This window comes from Eulemur rufifrons, chromosome 7 (assembly GCF_041146395.1).
Source record: "Eulemur rufifrons isolate Redbay chromosome 7, OSU_ERuf_1, whole genome shotgun sequence".
NCBI lineage: Eukaryota > Metazoa > Chordata > Mammalia > Primates > Lemuridae > Eulemur > Eulemur rufifrons.
Genome location: NC_090989.1, coordinates 159,945,994 through 159,966,508, shown reverse-complemented (window position 1 = coordinate 159,966,508; position 20,515 = coordinate 159,945,994). Strand labels below are relative to the sequence as shown.

Here is a 20,515-nt window from a genome sequence, read left to right as displayed (position 1 = left end):
GAATTAAATTCAATCCAGCAGAAATCTGTTGTGACAATGACCTGGGCATTGTGCTAGATCCTTGGAGAAGACAGGTGTGATCACTGTACAGAAAGTGCCTATAGCAGAACAAGGAAGACAGGAAAGGATCAGAAGGATGAGGGGTTTGTGGCTGCAACGTGGGAGTTTGCAATGGGGAGACCCAACTTTCTCTGTAAACCAAGAAGGCTTCCAGAGGATATCACTGAGGTGAGAGAATAAATGGGTTACCTTTGAAGGGTTGGGGTAGGGGTGGGCTAAAGAGTTGCTAGAAGAGGAAAATGCTTGTACAGAGTCCCGGAGAACAGTATGGCTTGGCATGTCCAAATGGAAGGCCAGTGTGGATGGGGCGAGGAGGATGAGATGCAACTCAGGGAGGTAGGAGTTAGATCTGGGAGACGTATGGGGAGAGGCACGGGTGTTTTCGCAGGTAGTAGAAATCCATTGACAAGGTTTGCATGGGACGGAGGTGGAATCCATCCGTGTACTCTCCTCTGCCCTGCAGAGAGTGGATTAGATGGACCAGTTGGAGCCAGCCTCCTCATGCAGCTTGGAGATGATGGTAGCCTGAGCCAGAGAGGATGTGGTTGAGAGTCATTCCTTCACTCTGGTGAACAACACCCTAGGGATGGACTCTGTCCTGGCAGTCGTGCCTGTCTGGTGGTAAGATGATCCCAGAGCAATTCAAAATGCAAATACATGTATGATCGCAAGTTGTGCTGAGTGCTGTGAGGCAAGTGCACAGGGTGCAGGCACAGAGGTTTTCAGGGGAGGAGGCATCCTTGGATTTGATGCTCAGAAAAGGGCCCTCTGAGGAGGCAGTTCTTTAGCTGAGCCCCAAGGATGAAGGGCAGCTGTGGGAGGGATGGTGGCTGTGGAGAGCAGTCCCAGACAAAGAGAACAGTCTGTGCCTGTGGCCCCGGGTGGGAAGGAGTTGGTGTGCTCTAAGGACTGAAAGACTGGATTCTGGATTCTGGGGCTAAAGGTGAGAATGGGATGGAATGAGACTGGCTGGTATAAGTCCACAAATCTGTGATTTTGCTCTTTGGGAAATGGAAAGCTATCGGAGGATTATATGCCAAGAAGTGCATGGTCTGACTTGTTTTGAAAGACTTGCTCTTGCTGCTGAGTGGATAATAGATTAAAAGGGAAGCGAGAGTGGAAGCAGGGAGACCCGGGAGGAGAGAAGAGCATCGTGGTGCAGGCAGGGAGTGGTGGTGACTTGAGCTACTGTGGTAGCAGGAGTGATGGAGAAGAGGGGTCTGCACTCCCTGTTTCCCTGTCTGTCCTCCTGCACTGCTGCTTTGGGCAGGGCATTGAGGCACCGGCGGATATATGGAGCCACAACGTACCGAAGCAGGGGATACTTGCTGGGCAGGCACAGATGGCACAGGGGAACCCTGCTTTGGGCCCTCCTGGAAGTGAATCCACCACAGCCTTCAACCATGTGGGCTGAGAAGCCTGAGCATGTAGTGCAGTCTACAGTGAGAGGGATGTACAGCGAGACAACACATTTAGTGCTTGACAATGAGAAAAGTAACCATCCCAGGGCTACCATTCTCAGACCTGCATGGTCACCCTCTGCTCTCTGGGTCACCAGACCTAGATAGGAGGACAAACGATAAGAAATTTATTTGGTAAATAGTAAATCAGAGCCAGGCATGTTAGTTAATCACCTGACCCTTGCAACTGTGTGTGGGCTGCTTGCTAGGAAGAGCATCTTACTATTAATATTAGATGCCCCTGGATTGAACATTGAGTCCCGAGGAGGGTGAGAAATAGGCCTTGCGTTTTCCCTTTGAGTTTTCTATGGGCTCGTATCCATCCTATCAGATCCATCTGGAGGGAGAAGGGGGGCATTAGCCATCACCCCAGCCTTCTCTGCTTTCCATACCTGGGGTTTTCCTGAATAGATTCCCATCACCTCCTAGCTTCAGCTCTTTGTCACTGGGTTCCATTCACATTTGAGGTGTATGTAGTCGATATTTGGGAGAAAGGGTTCTTTAGGGTCAGAATGAGGGAGAACATTTGGAGGATGTCAGCCCTTCAGAACCTCTCCCCGGAGTGAAATATCCACAAGGAAAATAAATTTTTCTTTTGCTAATTGTGACCTTCTGCAGTGTCACCTAAGATTGTTTCCAAGGTCTCCCTGGCTTGGGTGGGAAGGTCAAAGGTGAAGGTAAGGAGTGTGGATATGTGCTCTAGAGGAGGGTTTGGGGCAGGGGAATCGGGCTGATATTTATAAAGCACTCACAGTGTGCGTAGGACTGTTTAAGAGGATTAGGTTTATTAAATCATGTAATGCCCCACCCTCAGTAAGATGATTTGGCCAGGGTCACAGTGTTGGTAAAGGATGCCGCTGCAATGAGGATGCAGCCGATCTGGCAACAAAGTCCTTGGTCTGGAGCATCTTACTGTATTGCCCTTCAACCCATGGGTCTCAAAATGATTGAATCATTTCGTCAGGCTGAGCAAGGAATAGCCTGATAGGATCATTTCCTCCAGGGAAGGTTTTGCTGGGGGGGCCTGATCCTGCAAGGTGTGCACAATATTGCATGAGGCTGCAATGCTCTTTGCCTCTGAGAAGCTCTACTTCTCAAGTTTTCAAATCTGAACACTCCCTTTCCTTTAACACTTACTTTCTTCAGCTTTGTTATTAGGTTCTGGGTATATCCTGCTGGCCTGGTGAGTGATAAAATGATGTCTTTTTAAAGGTGTGTTGCCATTATGTGCTATAACTGACGGTGGCCTTGTCTCTGGGTTCATGTGTGGCTGCCAGCACCACAGAGGAGGCGGAAGACAGGATGGTGGTCACCTCCAGCAAGCAAGTACTGTCAGTAGGGAGGGCAGGGGGCCTAAAGCAGGGAAGGAAGCCAAGACTGAAAACTTGGGGAGATGGGCTTGGGCATCCCATTGAAGGGTTTACACAAAGACTTAAGCAGCAGACCGTCATCAAAGCCAGTGGCCAGTCGAGCTGCTCTTGGGAGGCTGCTTCAAGATGCAAAGTCCAAGAGATTTGGCTCTGGAACTAACTCCCCAGACCTTGACCTGGCTCTTGGCTCTTTGCTGGAAAGAGAGTTGGATTCAAGTAGCTACAACAGGCCAGATCCTTTCTCTTCCAGGAAGGGATATCACGCTCATGACATTTAGCACACTTATATTTGCTATAAAAATATCTTTACAATATTTATGGTAGCTTTCTGAAATTTATAGCTTTGCTGAAGTACTGAATGGTATTTACAAGCATTAAAAAATGGAATCATCTCAGCATTTAAAAGTAAAAGCGTCTATTATTGGAAATTCTACATGTAATATGCATTGTCAGCTTCCATTGTGTGTGTGTGTGTGTGTGTGTGTGTGTGTGGCCCATCTACTTGGGCAGTCGTCTCGGGATCCCAGCTTACTTCCCTAGGCTTGTCATGATCTTCCTGCAATGCTTCCATTAGGATAACCTACCAGAAATGTAACTCTTGCTATTATTAAGGAAAGCACAAGTTGAAGCTAAATGTGCGACAACAAGCATTTAATAATGCATTCCAAAGTCCATTGTTTTAGTATTTGAAATGCCTGCTGTTCTGGTATGGGAAACAAGACACTAAATATGTGTGCAATATATTGCACAAGACATGATTACATTCTTTTGTGAGCAAAGAGTGAAACAGTGAACATGCTGTGGTCTGTTCTAAGCATTTTACCAGTGTTAACTCTAACTCATCAACCCTTCACAATCACCCTTTGACTTAGATTCAGTTATTATTCCCATTTTACATGTGAAGAAGCTGAGGGACAGAGAGGTTAAGAAACTTGCCCATGGTCACATAGTTAGAAATGGCAGACTTCTGATGGGAGCCCATGCAGTCTGGCTGCAAAGTTTATGCTATCAGCCACTGCACTGCAGGTGCTCCTGGGAGATGCATATGGCCCAGAAACAGTCTTCCATGGGTGGTACCATTTTATACTCGCAGTTAAACATACATCTACCTCATTTATACAAGAGAAATGAAAGCATATGCCCGCAAAAAGGTTAATATTAGAATGTTCATTGCAGCTTTATTCTTAACAGTAAAAAAAAAAAAAAAAAAAGTGAACCATCCCAAATATCCATTAACAACAGAATAGCTAATCAAACTATAGTATTAATATATTCATATAATGGAATACTACCCAGCAATAGGAAGGAATGAACTGATATGCATAACAATATGCGTGAATCTTAACCCCTTATGCTGAGTGAAAGAAGTCAGACACAAAAGGATATATGCTGCATGATTCTATGTACATGAAAGGCAAGAACAGGCAAAATAAAACCGTATAGATAAAAGTTAGAATAGTGATTACTTCTGGGCAGGGGGAAGGGACGTGAGGCTGGATGGTGGCAATGTTCTATATATATTTTTTTCTTTTTTTTTCCATGTCATCATTGGCAATGTTCTATATTTTGCTTGGTCAAAAATCTTTGACTTGTGCACTTATCTGTGCATCTGTATGTATTTATACCCTATTCTCTCTCTCTCTCTCTCTCTCACACACACACACACACAAATGCATACAGTAAAAATTGAAGTTCCGCTTCTTCCCCAATTCCAATCTTTTCCTTATTGGTAATCATTGTTTGTTTTTTTTTTTCCCTTAGGTAACTATTGTTTATAGACTGGTGTGGGGTTTCCAGGAGTTTCCATTTACTTGCATGTGTGTAAATATTCATCCAAATAGGCTTTCATATTTCAACTTAAGATCAGACCATATTTATGATTCATATTATTCTGCTACCTGCTTTCTTTTTCAGTTAACAATGTATCTTGAAGGTTTTTCCATATCCGTACTTCATTTTTTCTTAATCTTTTTAGCTAGCCTGAATCTATACTATGAATATACTTAATTTCTTCAGTCAGTTTCCTTCTGATGGACAGTTAGGCAATTTTCAAATTTTCACTTTTACAGTTGTAATGAAAATGTTTGTACACATGCATTTGTGCATGTGTGCAAGAATTTTTGTCGACTGCTTTCCTAGAAGAAAAGTTTGCTTGGGCAAAAGGTATGTGCACTTTGGTGCATATTGCCAAATTGATTTCCAAAAGTGCTTTTGTTAATTACACTTCTCTTAGCCACATATGAGAGAGCCGGATAATGCATCCTCTCAACGATGAATATTGTCAATCTTTTAAGTTTTTGAGAGCAAATGTTAAAAAAAGGCGTCTTTTTGTTTCTGTTGAGACTTTAAAAGAAGAGAAATTTTGGTTTTATCCTTTTTTTTTTTTTTTTTTTTTTGCAAATGTACACACGTCCTTGGAGAAACATATGCATCTCCTGTCCTGTACTCCTACCTGTGTAATTCTAGGGGCCTCAAAGGTTGGCACATTCTCACCAGCAAGTTTGAGAATGCATTCCAATTTTAATTTGACAGACTATTCTAATGAAAAAAAACAGGATTCTGTTCTCTCTGACATTCATATTTAATATGGTTGCCATTGTTGACCTTGACACCTGTTGGAGGTTTTTAATTTAATCCAGATTCCTTAATAATGGCTGAATTTTGAAAGTGATATAACTTGCTTTTGGAAACTGTTATAAACTGGTCAATTTAAGTTAAACATTGAAAACTGATCTTACCAACTTATTTTCCAAATACCTTTCCTCTCATAATTCTTATCTTTTTAAAATTTATGTCTTGGATATATTTAATACTGTTTTCTTGGAGAAAAAAATTCACTCCAAAGAGACATTTTTCCTGAGCGTGGATCAGGTCAGTCCTGACAGAGCCTTGAAACTGCCCGAGTTGCCAAGTGGGTGGGAGTTTGGGAAAGAGCGACACTTTCTGCTGGGGCAGGATAGCAAGAAGGTGTTGCACTCTGTACCCCCAGGGGCCCTATATTCCAGATTTTGGAGCCAGCTGAGAGCTTCCTGATTTATTCAGTGTGGGTATGCTTCTACAGGTGAGGGGGGGACGATGTGGAGACTGATAGGTCACTTACAGATTTTATTCTTGGAAATGCTGAAGTTGTTACTAGCAAAAATCACTGTGGTCATTTTCTCACTGAGCATCCATGGGGGCATTTTCTCTTCTCCAACGGATCTAGTACTTTTAAATTTCACGACTCCTCTACCTGCCTCTCTCATAAATTGCCATTTTACCTCATGCTTCAGGTAGCCTCAGGGCTTCCCTGATGGACACCTGAGAGAGGGGTTGTCTAGTAGCTGAGGCTCTGCTCACCTGTTCCCCACCCCGACTTTGCCTCTTTTCTACCTCTGCCACAGCAATTCTGTTTTTCCTTTTTGACTTTCAAGTAAGCTTTTATTAGAATAAAGGCTTTGATTGCTAGAAACATCTTTGAAAACCATGGCAGTACTACAGGGGAGTGTGCATACTCTATCTGTACCTATTGATGGTCTCGTGTACAAAGACAATATGATTGGTCTCATCACCTTGGCCCAAGTCCTAAGCAGTGCCATCCACAACCCATTTTTCTGTTTCAACCACTAGTGTCTTAAATAAGGGTGTATTTGAAGGAGGGGTTGGAGAATGCTGGAGATAGGCTTCCATCACAGTGTCAGAACTTCAGTTCCCCATTTTTCTTAGCCACTAATGCTTAACCAGGTTGGGACACATGAGTTTGGCATTTGTTTTTTCTTTTGGGTTGAAAAAACATTGCAGTATCCTTGAAAGTGAGGTCTGTCTGTTCAGACTGCTCTGAGAACTTTGTGGGAGTTCTTTCAGTATGCAAATGATGTTTGTAATAATAATATATTGTATTTATCACTGGTACTTGGTGAGAGAGGGAAACGTTTAGCAGTTGGTCCTATTTAATGGTATGCTTTTAAGCAATAAAAAGTATTTCTTTATAAAAATGTCCTCTAATTAAACAATCACACTAATCATACTGACCTTTCCATCACATCCTGTTACTGAGTTGCTGGCCTTATTTCCTAAGGAATTGGAAAATATGCTTGCCCCAGGTTAGTATGAGCTTCGGAAGTACTATATACTCATTCACTTAGAACGTGAGAGATCATTCTTAACATCTTTATGGTAACCAAAAGATAATCTTCTAAAAGTAGATTAGCATGTAGCCTTGACTTGGTGGTTTCATATGTGTATGTTGCTATATCAGGCAAAATGGGGAATTATCAGATAAAAATTATACAATCCAAATAATGACTAAGGAGATGGTTATTCTATTTTATCTATATCCTCCTATAAGTGCCACCAAGAATATTTAAATCACTGCTTCAATTGGTACTATAAATAGTCATAAGAAGCCGATGTGCTCGGAATATTTTTCTTTTTTAGAAGTGGAGTCTCATTATTTGACCAGGCTGGACTCGAACTCCTGGACTCAAGTGATCCTGCTGGCCCAGCCTCCTGAGTAGCTGGGACAACAGGCATGGAATATTTTTATTAACAGGATTCCTGATACCATTCGACTAAACAAACAATTCTCTTGAACTTCATTTTCTTGGTGTGGGAGAGAGTAGGGGAGTACATAATTTTATGAGGACTAGAAATGAAAGTTTCTTATGGAGAGCCGTTTTCATGTGATTTTAAATTGTTTCAATTTGACATGTTTGTTGTTTATCATCTAGTTCTTGTTTATATTTTCAAAAGAGCAGTGATTCTCAATATGGCTGTTTTGGGAGTCAGGACTCAGTAATGGCTGACGGAGCAATGTTGGGGAGAGCGAGTGAAGGGATTAGATGGATTAGAAGGGTCCCCAGATGATTCTGTCCCTCAGCTGTCCTCCTTTGGTCACTGCTCCTAGCCCTCTGTACTCCCCTCCCACCTCCTTATGTGTTGAATTAGATTTATAACAGCTGCTGTGGACATGGTTGCCTAAATCTGTGGAATGTTTTGCTAAACGCTGCTGGTGAAATAGTCCACATTAAGCTTGTAACTCCCATTTTTTTTTTTAACCCGTTCTTTATCCTTAGTCTTTTACCCGCTTGATCACTTTATGATTTTGCACTTTGACATTCTATAGATTCATTAAGAACTTTTACTCCAAACCCCAGAGCTTTGTTTAACATTATGATTAGCCAAACTGTTATTCTGTTTGAGCTAAGTGATGACAATGTATTTGATCGGAGCCTTGTAATTGTTATTTTAAAATCAAAGTAATGGATTATGATCTCAGAATAAGAAAATGATCCAAAAGAATAATAATAATTAGAACAGCAACCGCTTAGGAGAAAATAAATGCCCCACAATGGACTGCAGGCCCTGCATGCCTGCGCCCCCTACCTGTGCAGTCCCATCTCCTCCTCTGCTCCCTCCCCCACCGTGGGTAGCCTCACTGCCACTTTCCAGTTCCTTCTTTCCTACCTCAGAAGTTACACGTGTTGTTTTCTCTACCTGGGGAGCTCCTCCACTGGCATTTCTCTTGGTTGGCTCTTTCTACTCTCAACCATAGTCTCACTTCTTTAGGGAGGCCTTCCGTGGCCACAGTGTCTGAAGTCATCTCCTTCCACCCACCACCTGTCCACACATGTGCATCATCATCTCTCACAGCATGCTATGAACATTTGTTTCCTTCAACATCAGGATACCTAAGTTGGGTCTCCTTGGTGCTTATCCGTCTTGCCCATTGGACTCTAAGCTCCATGGAGGGTGAAGACTATACCTGTCTCATCCACCACTGCAGCCCCGGTGCCATCCTGGCACCTGGAATTAAGTGGGTGCCCAAGAAATATTTGTGTTTGAATGAATGGAATATTCTGGGGTTTCACCTGTTTCCTGAGCCCGTATCTAGATATTCTGTGCTTAGTATTTCTGGAGTCTATTGTTATAAGATATGATCTTCCAGTGGTTGAATTTAACCAAGTTGTGCTGACTTTTCTCAGGCATATGAAGGATCAGAATAAGAAGGTGGCCAACCTCAAGCACAATCAACAGTTGGAAAAGAAGAAGAACGCTCAGTTGTTGGAAGAAGTCCGCAGGCGAGAAGATAGCATGGCTGACAACTCACAGCATTTGCAGGTGAGCCTAGGCTTTTCCTTTCAATCCATAAATAATTGGAGATTGTCTGTTTCAGAAATGTAGCCATTGGTGCAGGAAAATTTGCACAGAAATGGTGGACTTGCCTGAGTCTAGCACTAACTGTGTACTCCCAGGGAGCCTCATAGATCTCTCCAAGTGTGGAGCATCATTTTCAAAATGATGCCCAAGGAAAGCTGATTACAGTAGAGCCTAGAAATGCTGCACAGAATCTCCTGGTTCCTGGACTTCACTTTCAAAGGTAAGGGCTGCATTCATAGAGTCGGCAAGAAGCTTAAAACAGAAATGTCTTCCTTTCCCATTTATATTTAAGTGGTTTAGGGGTTAGTAGAAGGGAAATGTGTGTGCATTATCACAGAAGGTATTTGGAAAAGGATGCATCTCAGACAGTTTACAAAACTGGTTTTGTTTTGTTCAAGACTCTGAGGCTCTGAGACAGATCATTATTCTGTCTTCTCTGTGAACATAGTTATCTCTCCATGGACAGCTCTATCTCAGAAACCAGCCAACCGACTGAAAACACCAGTTTTTCCTCATTAACTATCCTTATTTTTGGTCAAGGAGCTCTCCCCATATGCTCAATAAAACATTCAAGCTAGAACAGGGCATTTGCTTTGAAGTTCCTTTATTTATTCCATGGTGCCTTTAAACAGAGCAGTTCGAGTTGGCTAGAGTTCATGTTAAATTTTGCTTATTAATTAGTGTCTTTCTCCAGTTATATATTAGGTTTCCTCCTTGGAGATAGAAGAAGTTAGATAATTTCAATATGTACTCATAGTTCATCTTTTTAATTGGCCAAAAGAGAAATAAATAATTATTCCAGAGTAGGAAATATAAGGAAATACCTTGCATAGGACATGGCATATGGGAGTTACTTAGTCAATATTAGTTTCGTTTTTTCTTTGTGTCTTGGACATGCCTTCTGGTACCACTCAAGCCCTCCTTACATTGATGCTCGACTTAGAGTATTGACTGAGTAGCACAATACTAGGGTCAGGTCCCCTGTTAAGTTGTGGTCCCACCTTAGCATGGACTGGTAACTTATTTGAGTCCACAGCTTCCTCAATGCTCTTGGCAATTCACGTCCCAGAGTTTTGAGTCTTAAGTTTTCCCATCTGTCATAGGAGATGTTACATTGGAGCCAAAAGACTAAGATAATAATAAGTAAAATTTGCAGAACATTTCACTGTCTTACCAGACATATATTCTCATTTATTTCTTACAGCAATGTTGGTAATTTTACATATGGTGAAACTAGAGTCTCAGAAAAGTTATGAAGTGATACCATAATAGAAGGTGGAGGTAGACCTGACTCTAGGTCTTCCTACCTCCAAGAAACTAATGCAGAGGAACAATAACAGTGGTAGGTGTCATTTATTGAATGTTTCAATATGCTGGGTGCTGTGCTATGTACTTTTTTTGTTGTTGAGCTGGGGGTCTCATTACATTGTCCAGGCTGATCTGGACCTCCTGGGCTCAAGTGGTCCTCCTGGCTCAGTCTCCAGCATAGGTGGGACCACAGGTATGTGTCACCATGCCCAGCTTGGGCTATGTAGTTTATGGTGGCTGTTATTTCATTTAACTCTTATGTCAGCTAGGTTAGTTAGGATTCTTATGTGCAAGTGACAGGAACACACTTAATCTGAACGAAGCAAGAGAGGAAATCAGTTGGCTAAATTAACTGAGAAGGCCAGGAGTGGACTTTCGACCTGACTGGACTCAGATATTCCCACAATGGCATCAGGAATCTGTTTCCAGCCTCCTGCAGATGTGCTTTGCTCCTTGTTGCCTTGATTCCCAGGAAGCCTGTGCACAGTGGACGGCCACCAGCAGCTAGACTGCATTCTAAGATTGCAGTCACCCTGGGGGAAGGAGAATGGCTCTTATTTAGTAGATCTAGCAAAAGTTCAAGGACAGAATGTATAAATTGGCCAGGCCACAGTTAGGTTATACGATTACCTGGAGCCTAGGGAAAAGGGACCAGCTTCACCTGAATCCAATGGGCCAAGAATGCAGATAGGTGGCTTCCACAAGAATGAAAGGAGTTCTATTCCTGGCAGGGGTTCTGTGCAGACAAAACTATAGAGATCCACTGCAGCCATCATATGGGGTCTGTTAGCTATTATTATCCCATTCGATATATGAGAAAAAGGCTCTGAGAGACAGAATAACTTGTCCAATAGTGGTAGAGCCAGGACTGAAACCTAGATCTGAGTATCTTTAGATGATGAGAATTCTGAAGAATCAGGAAGGCAAGAACACTATGGGATGGCAGAGAGTCTTGGTGGATCAGGTGGCATTTGAGCTGAATGACTTTGACATGGGAGAGACAGGGCAGTAAAGAAGGCCCTCCATGTACTAGAACTGTCAGAAAAGGAACAGAGGTTGGATATAGCAAGACTCAGTGAGGGCACAAAACATTAAGGCCAGTTGATTGTGGTGGCAATTTCCAGTGAGGTAAGTGTTGTTATTATCTTTCTGTAAGGGACTCAAGAGCTAGAATGCCTGGGTTTCATTCTAAGCTTTAGAATTCACTGAGTGTCCATGGGAAGGTTACTTAACCTCCTTGAGCTTCAGTTTCCTCATCTGTAAAACAGGAATGATAATTGCGTCTACTCCAGAGTTGTTGTGAGAGTTGAAGAGTCAATGCATTCAAAGAATTTAGAATTTTACTTGGCACGTACTGTGCTCAAAATAAGTGTTAATGATTAACTTTTGTTATAAGAACAAGGAAAAAGTGGAAGAAACATTTTTAAAAAGAGTTGTCTATTATATGCACAGATATTTATATGGTTCTACTCTGATATACATTGAACATCAAAGATTTTGTCTTTTCTATGTATAGTAATTTCTTCTTTTCTAAGGACTCATCTAGCTATGGAAATTAATGTCTTGTTTTGTCCCATGAACTTTTGTATAGCAATATTTTCATAAGGGCCTTGATAACTACCTCATAGACCTATTCATAAAAGATAGCATGGTCTGGAATTGCTTAGTTGCATTCTTGACCACCCCAAATAAAGGATAGCATTTGAAATGCAATAAAAAGTAATCACAATTAATTTTGATGAAAACGTCTCTGGTTAAGGTTAATAGAGAGCGAACCTCCCACTTTCCTGGATTGTTAAGCAGATGTGCTCAGATGTATGTAGGAATTACTGCCTTCTGAAAATAGCACTTTCTGGAGGCACTTGATTTTTTTTTAATATTGCTGTTGTTTTAAGCATTCCCTGTTAGTCTGTTAAACCCTTTAAGTGTCAGTCAGCTAGGATTGGTTGGTTGGTTGGTTGGTGGTTGTGGGATTGACACCTGCCAAATTTGGTTTATTCTACATAAGTGTTTGGTAATGATTAGATACCCTGGCTGCATGATTTCAACCAATTAGCTATGACATCCAGAGAAGTATCAGATATAGTACTGCTACAACAATAATGGCTGTTGGATCAGGCTTCAAAGGAGAGTTTGAAGAGATTCAACTAATTGGTATGAACATCAGAGACAATGTTGAATGACGATTGAGTAACCATGTTATTTATTGTTCAAACCAGGATACAGGGGCAATGGGCAAAACCTGGCCCACCTCAGTCAAACCTAGACATATGGTCATGGTAGAAACATCTCACAAATTTGACCTTCTTTAGTTCTTGAGTTTATAGTTTTATGACAGCAATTGTAAACTCAAATGTTTTCAGGGTCTAGGCTGTTAACATACGAAACAGGTTTGTATGTAAGAAAAATGATGATGTCTGTTTCTTTCAGCCTGCCTTTTATTTTTTATTTTTGGTAGAGATGTATTAGTTAGCAGTTGTCATCGTAATGCTGTGTAATGAATCACCCCAGAACTCAGTGACAATACCGCTTATTAAAAGGATTTGTTCTGTAAAATTTGAATTCAGTCAAAAGGCTGCACTCAATAATCCAGAAGGCCACATGTAGCCCCAAGACTGCAGGTTCCCCACCCCTTTATTCTCACAGATTTTCAGGTTGACTGACTGGGTCAACAGCTCAAGGGTGGGCTTGGATAAGCACTTCTGCTACTCACTGCATGTCTGTGGTGTGGCTAGGGTAGCTCTTTTGCAAGTGTTCATTCTGAGGCTCAGGCTGAAGAGGCATCAGCAACCCAGGGGAAACTCTTCTAATGACAGTAGCTGAGGCACAAGAGAATAAGCAAAAATGTTCAAGGTCTCATAAGGCCTCTTCTTGAACTGACACTGTGGTTTCTTCCTTACTTTGTTGGCCAAAGCAAAGCATGTGGCTGAGTCAAGGACTGGAAACGTACACTGTACTCATGAAGAGAACACTGTCAGGGGGCAGATACAAGGAGAGGTGAGGAATTGAGGCCAATCACTCAATCTATCAAAAGAGACAAGGTTTGGGGAAGTATTTCCCCATAAGCATAAGCATAATGAAAAAGTTCAGCTGTGGTTGGCTTAGTGTATAGATACAATTGAGAGTGGTAGGGAGCTAAAGGGAATTCAGGAGCCCCTGCCTCATCTAAGGGAGTAGGGGCCACTGCGCTCTGGTTGCACATTGCTATAAAGATGGGCCTAGGGTTGTGAGACCTTTTGATTGTCTAAGATAAGTCATAAAATATGAATTTTTATGTGAAATCTATGGTTTATAGAAAGTTGGTTCAATTTTTTAAGCGTTCTATGGATCTGCACATTGGATAGCCTGTCACTGTGATCCCACTGGGTTTACATGGTGTGAATAAAGTGATGAGAATGCACCCTATTTAGCTCAACTTGACCCATCGAAAGGAGGTGGCAGTGTAGTATTTGTCCTAAGTCCTCTTTTTGTTTAAATATACCTTGAATTATTATTTTTTGGAGGGAATTGTCACAATCTGTGAGAATAGGGAATGTTCTCGATTTAACTTCTTAAATCATTTTTTTTGGACATTGACAAGGGGAACAGGAAGGGAAAGATAAAGAGCTATGGAGTTTTTTATAATTGAGTAGTATTCTATTGTATACATATACCATATTTTATTAATCCTCTCATGGATTGTCAGGCACTTGGGTTGTTTCCACATCCTTGCGATAGTGAATTGTGCTGCTATAAACATTCAAGTGCAGATGTCTTTATTATAGAATGACTTTGTTCCTTTTGGTAGATGCCTAATAGTGCTATTGCTGTAACCAAAATGTTTGTACTCCATAATATCCTGAAATAGAAAACAAAACAAAACAAAAAGAAAGAGCTATGGAGTTGAATCAGCCACTGTTCAAATACTGGCCCTACTAGCTCAGGGCCTTGAGTAACACACAGACTCTCTCTGACCCTTACTTTTTTCATCTGTAAACAGGGATTACAATCGCTACCTCCCTGGGTGGGTAAATATTATAAGATTTGTGAAAGAGCCTAGCACAGTACCTGACCTATGTAGACTTCAGTTACTAGAGTTTTCTCCCAGAGAGTCTGATAATGGAGCTTTTAATCATAGAAGACAGTGACCTTTGGGAAATATTACCCAACAAATCCTTTGCAACAATTTTACACTGATGAGTAATACAGATATAGAACACACTATATCAATGAAAGTTTCCAGTAAAGCATTAAAAAACATTTTGGGTAACAAGGAGGAAAATTAAAACATTTTTCAAGTTAATGTTGAATTGCGTGTGAAATGTGGATGTGAAAGATGGTGATTTTCTTGTTAATTCTGTAGAGCTTTTCCCCAGGACACAGATTACGGAGCATGATATTTATGTCTGGCCTTGGGGCTTTGGGCTTCTGTGTGTCCTGTCAGAGCCCACATGGAGATGTTTCAGCAAGGTGTGTTTCCGGAGATTCACACTAAATCGTCATTACCAGAATGGGATGCATTATTTTTTTCAACCTCTGGCTATTTCTTGCTGAGTAAATATGCCAATTTGAAACCCCAGTGGACATCTTTGTAGATTTTGGCTGCATTTTTCTGTGTAGCTTATCGAGTTAATGAACTAACATTCTAAGAAATGCACAAGCCAATATTTTATACTCCTTTTCTGTTGTGTGTCTGCAGAATTCTCTTCAATTTATTGCCTGAAAACTAAAGTCTGTTCTTGTGTGCTTCCGTTTCCAAATTATAGGTTTCCAGGGAACTGTAAAGTTTCTTCTCTGCCCGTGGTTAAACCCAAGTGTGATCAGTTTAAAAAGCAAATGAATGTTCCCATTTATTCATGTCCTTTTAATAGAGTTCTAAAAAAAAAAAAAGTTCGAAAGACAATTTTATTTTTCAATTTGTGCAACCTTGTACATCCGTATCTTTTTTCCAAGGGGACTTCCTTTACTTTGCTCCTCCAATTAGAGTTGGAATCAGCTAACAGAGGAAGTGTAACAAACAACATAAACCTCAAAAATGCATTGCTTTCAGCAAAACATATACTTCATTATGAAGTTCCCAAGGCTAAGTTGTTTCTTTGCAGAGGGACACATATATCTTAAGCAGCAATTTTTAGGCTTCATATCTATATGTTCATCTCTCCAAGTCACTAAGTTAAGTTCACTTATTACAATTCCCTGAGCTTAAAATTGTTACTCTAACTGTGATCTATGTTCATGTGTTATGGTACACTTACCTAAGTACTGCCATTAGAAGAAACCTGACCAGCAGAGTTAAGAGATTCATCATTGTCAAAACACGTTTATTTAGTTCCTAGTTTTCCATGGCTGTTTGGTAGGCATGGTGTAGAGTGATTTAGGGAGGCTTCATTTCAGCCATCATTTTCAACATATGGAAAGATGAGAAAGGTCATCCGATCATAGGTTTAGAAGAAAATCCACATTTGTTCAAATTTTCGTTAGAATTTAACGTCATGTCTTTTTTTTTTAGACACTGTGTGGCATTTTTTTTTCCTGGATTATATTTGTCTTTATTCCAACATAGTTGTAAGTATACATTTGTTAATTTTTTAAAAAATATATTTATTTAGGTTCTAGTACTTGCTTTGCCATTTTCTTTTATTTTTTTTTTAATTTCAGAATTTTATGGGGGTATAAACGTTTTAGTTACATGGATTGCTTTTACTGCTTGAGTCACAGTTTTAAGTGTGCCCATCACTCCAATAGTGCACATTGCACCACCCGTTAGGTATGATTTCACCCATCTCCTCCTTCCCCCTCCCACTTGCTTGATTTCTGTGGAGTTTTACTTCCATTTGTGCACGTGAGCATTGATTGGTTAGTTCTAATTTAATAGTGAGTACATGTGGAGTTTGTTTTTCCATTCTTGCAATACTTTACATAGGAGAATGGTCTCCAGTTCCATCCAGATTGTTTCAAAAGGTATTAATTTACTTCTTTTATGGCAAAGTAGTACTCCATGGTATACATATACCACATTTTATTAATCCACTCATGAATTGATGGGCACTTGGGTTGATTACACTTCTTTGCAGTTGTGAGTTGTGCTGCAGTAAAGTCTAGTGAGAAGGTCTTTTTGATAAAATGACTTTTTTTCCTTTGGATAAATAACCAGTAGTGGAATTGCTAGATCAAATGGTAGGTCTACTTTTAGTTCTTTGAGGAATCTACATACTATTTTCCATAGAGGTTGTACTAGTTTGCAATCCCACCAACAATGTGTAAATGTTCCTTTCTCTCTGCATCCATGCCAGCATCTATTGTTTTAGGACTTTTTGATAACAGCCATTCTCACTGGGATTAGGTGATACCTCTTTGTGGTTTTGATATACATTTCTCTGATGATTAGTGACACTGAATATTTTTTCATATGTTTTTTGGCCATTAGTCTATCTTCCTTCTTTTGAAAAGCTTCTGTTCATGTCTTTTGCCCACTTTTTGATGGGGTTGTTTGATTTTTTGTTGTTGATTTGCTTGAGTTCTTTGTAGCCCTTTATTGGCTGCAAATATTTTCTCCCATTCTGTAGGTTGTCTGTTTGCTCTGTTGATTTTTTCCTTTGGCTGTGCAGAAGCTTTTTAAGTTAATTAAGTCCCATTTATTTTTGCTGCGATTGCCCTTGGGGTCTTCTTCATAAATTGTTTGCCTACATCGATATCTAGAAGAGTTTTTCCAACTTTTTCTTCTAGATTCCTTATGGTTTCATGTCCTAGATTTAAGTCTGTTACCCATCTTGAATTAATTTTTGTGAGTGGTGAGAGATATGGATCCTGTTTCAGTCTTCTACATGGGGCTATCCAATTTTCCCTGCACCATTTATTGAATGGGGATTATTTTCCCTGATGTATATTGTTGTCTGCTTTGTCAAAGATCAGATGGCTGTATGTGGATGGTTTTATATCTGGGTTCTCTGCTTTGTTTGCTTTGCAATTTTCTACCTTGAAGGGTAGAGATTGGTAAGTTCCATTAAGTTATGAATAAATCCCATCACAGTGTTGATATGTGGACTGAGCCTCACCAACATTTCAAGGCTCTCTTCCATGAAGAGAAATACTCAAATATTTGTCAGTCTGCAGAGGACATGGACCATTGATGGGTAGGACTGAGGGTCAGTACAGAAGTGCTTTCTTTCCTTGGGGATTTATTTTGACATTTGTTTTTCTTTCACACTGTAATCCCCCACAAGCCAAAAATGACTTTTGTTGTAGCAGGTCCCTATAGGCAGTCTTGGAAAATCTTATTTGACGATCAGTTTCTGGTAGCCTTGAGTTGAAGTCGTTACTCTTTGTAGTAACTCATAGACTGTCAGGGGTGACAAGACATCCTGTGCAATGTATTTGGGAACTAACCATTTGTTAGAAATGTTCCAAGAAGCCAAGTGAAATCGTGTAAATAAAACTGTTGTACGTGGAGTTTCTCTTCTTTCCTCCCAATAAAGTATGACTTGTTTTTCCAAATGTGCAGTAACCTGCATATTTCTTCTGAGAAACGTCTTCTGCTTTTTCCTGTGGATTTGTGACATAATCCTCCACTTCATACAGCCCCTCTGTACAAACACAATATATTTCTATGGAAAAGAGAGGTTTACTCTTAATCAAGTGTTGCCTAATCTACCTACTAAATTACCCCCTGGAGACAGAGTGGGGTTCATTAGTCTTTTCTGAAGGGTTTTCAGGTTTCACTCCATTAGTGGCTCTTCAGCAGTCCTCGGCACAGTGAATGTTTATTTGCCAAAGGTTGAAGATCCTGCAGAATGAAATGCAACATATTTGGCAAATGAAATCACTGTTATGATGGGGGCAGAGTCAGAAATGACAAGTCTTGGGAGGGTGATTAGAAAAAGGAATATTGCTAGAATAATATAGTTATCTCTTATTCATTTCGAGGGGGGTTACCAAGGAAGATAAGACTATTTTTTAGATGTTATCCTATTTTGTGCCTTTTGGCCCCCGAAATATAAATCCGTAAGGGAAAGGCAGTGTCCACCCTCCTATGTGCTCCATTGAGAACTAGAAACAGATACAGATCCTTTCCTAAAGGACAGGGTATGCTCAGCTCTAGGGAGAGAGGAGGGCTGGCTTTGTAGAGTCAGTCCCGCCTCTGTTTACCCCTAACTCCGACCTCTAGGCTCATTTTGAGATGAGACTTCGGCTATAAGTTGGAGAGACCATTCTTATGTGTTTATTAAAACCACTGCTGCTGATCAGTTTAGTCAATAATAAGACAACAGCCCACCTAGGCCAGAGTCCTGTGTGCTTTCTAGTGCTTTCTAAAGTGCTTTCACGGGGTCATCTGCAGGCTACATCTTCCTGTGGACCTCAAGGTGGGACAAGTTTGTCTGTCATCATTTTGTAGATAAGGAAACCGAGACTCAAACAGTTGCTCAGTGACTCATCTGCCATCATGGGTCTCATTAAAGGCAAAGCTTGGAGGAGTCACCAAAGCTTAAGAGTTTTTCCTGTGAGTGTCAGACTAAGGCTCAGCTGTTGTACGCTGAACAAAATACCTCCTCTGGCAAGAGATTCTGAACCAGAAATCATGCTTAAAAGCCACTGGGAGATGAGGCCTTGGAGGTGTGTACTTGGGAGCATCTACATGTTTTTCTGTTCTATTTCAATCCATAGCACGTGCAGTATCATTTTCAAAGTAGATACGGTGAAGGCGTTCTTGAAGAACCCACACTTTGAAGGTAAGGGGACTGAAAGAAAAAGAGAATTCGGACAGTACACCCTATTACTTTTTTAAAGGTGGAATTTATGTAATAACTCACACGTGTGAGACGCACGTAATCCCTAGGTGGCAATCGTGTTCAGCGTGCATCAAAAGAGCCAGTCTGGTTAAACCAGCTTCCCCTGGTCAGGGTAATGACTTTAGTTTTACCCAGAGATGTCGCTTCCAGAGGTTAGTCAGGGGGGCACCTGCAAATCACAGTGCGTGTCACCCCGACATCAATAACCTCTTTCTAATAGATGCTGGTATTTCAGCACATTGCTGCCCAAGGCAGAGACTTGGGCACAGTTAATTTTTTAAAATGTTAACTGTGACTTATGGCTTGTCCAAAGCATTGCTGAGCTGTATATTCAAACACTCCAGATTAAGGAAATGACAATCAATGACACAGGTAGTGATTTAGATGGAAATCTTGCAAAAGGAAAATACAACTATAAAATCGGTTCCTATTCACTTAATAGTCTCTCCTGTAATACACGTTTGGGAAGTTGGTAACTTGAATTTATGACACTTTTAATTTCTTCTCTGCTATTACAATTTCCCCTTACATCTTATTTATGTTGCCTGGAAAAAAAACCCTGTGAGGTTAAGCAATCGTAAGTTTTTCTTAGCTCTGACTCGGGGGAGGTGGAGCAGGGTGGGGGGTGGAGGGATGGGGTGTTGAGGGGCATGGGCAATATGCATAACCTAAACTTTTGTACCGCCATAATAAGCTGAAATAAAAAAAAAAAAAAAAGAAAGGAGCTTAGACTTTATTTAATATAAGCTCCTTGTTTTGCTGATGAGGAAAATAGGGCCCAGCAAAGGCAAATGACCTGTCCATGATCCTGAGGGAGTTACTGGGAGAGGGGAGACCAGATGCTAGGCCTTTTTCACCCTTGCCCAGGGCCATTTGTGCAGCCCTCTGGTTCCACAGGGTATGTCTGCTGGCAGTAGGATTTGCATGGTGAAAATCCTCGAGCCCAAAGGTCAGGCCTGTGCCTCTAAGCATTGGATAGTAGATTGAGCGTCTAAGATGACTTAAATTACCCCTCACAATAAACTAAGATTTTTGCGTATTTTATAACAAGATATTCTTTCATTTCCTATGTCTTTGTCTTTCAAAACTAGAGTAACTAAAGAAGAAGTGGTAAATCAATGGTAGAGAAAATTGCTGTGAGAATAGACTATAGAATTTAGGACTTTTTAGATGATAAATAAAAATGGGTTTAAGTTATTTATATCTTTGCGACTTTTCTTCATCCATAAAGGGATGTCACCCATACAGAAACTCAAGAAGTCTCTTGTTAGGAAAAACAAGTGTGGATTGCTTAGAAAATTCAACACAAAGAATGATAGCTGCTACTTTTTATTGAGCAATGGAGTAAGCCAAGGATAATGTCTTGGTTGAGTTCCCTGGGAAATTGAAACTCTGAGGTTAACATGCAGGAATT

At 40.7% G+C, this 20,515-nt stretch overlaps 1 protein-coding gene across 2 annotated transcripts in view; it reads left to right on the top strand.

Moving 5' to 3' along the window:
* ERC2 (ELKS/RAB6-interacting/CAST family member 2) overlaps positions 1 to 20,515 on the top strand; it is an 887,395-nt gene that overhangs the window by 474,512 nt on the left and 392,368 nt on the right. For both annotated transcript variants that reach the window (XR_011233902.1, XM_069473718.1), the window contains exon 13: positions 8,854 to 8,989. Coding sequence is in view for 1 of the 2 variants with exons in the window: in XM_069473718.1 (XP_069329819.1) it covers positions 8,854 to 8,989 (136 nt within the window). In the remaining variant the exon portion in view is untranslated. The remainder of the gene's footprint in view (positions 1 to 8,853; positions 8,990 to 20,515) is intronic.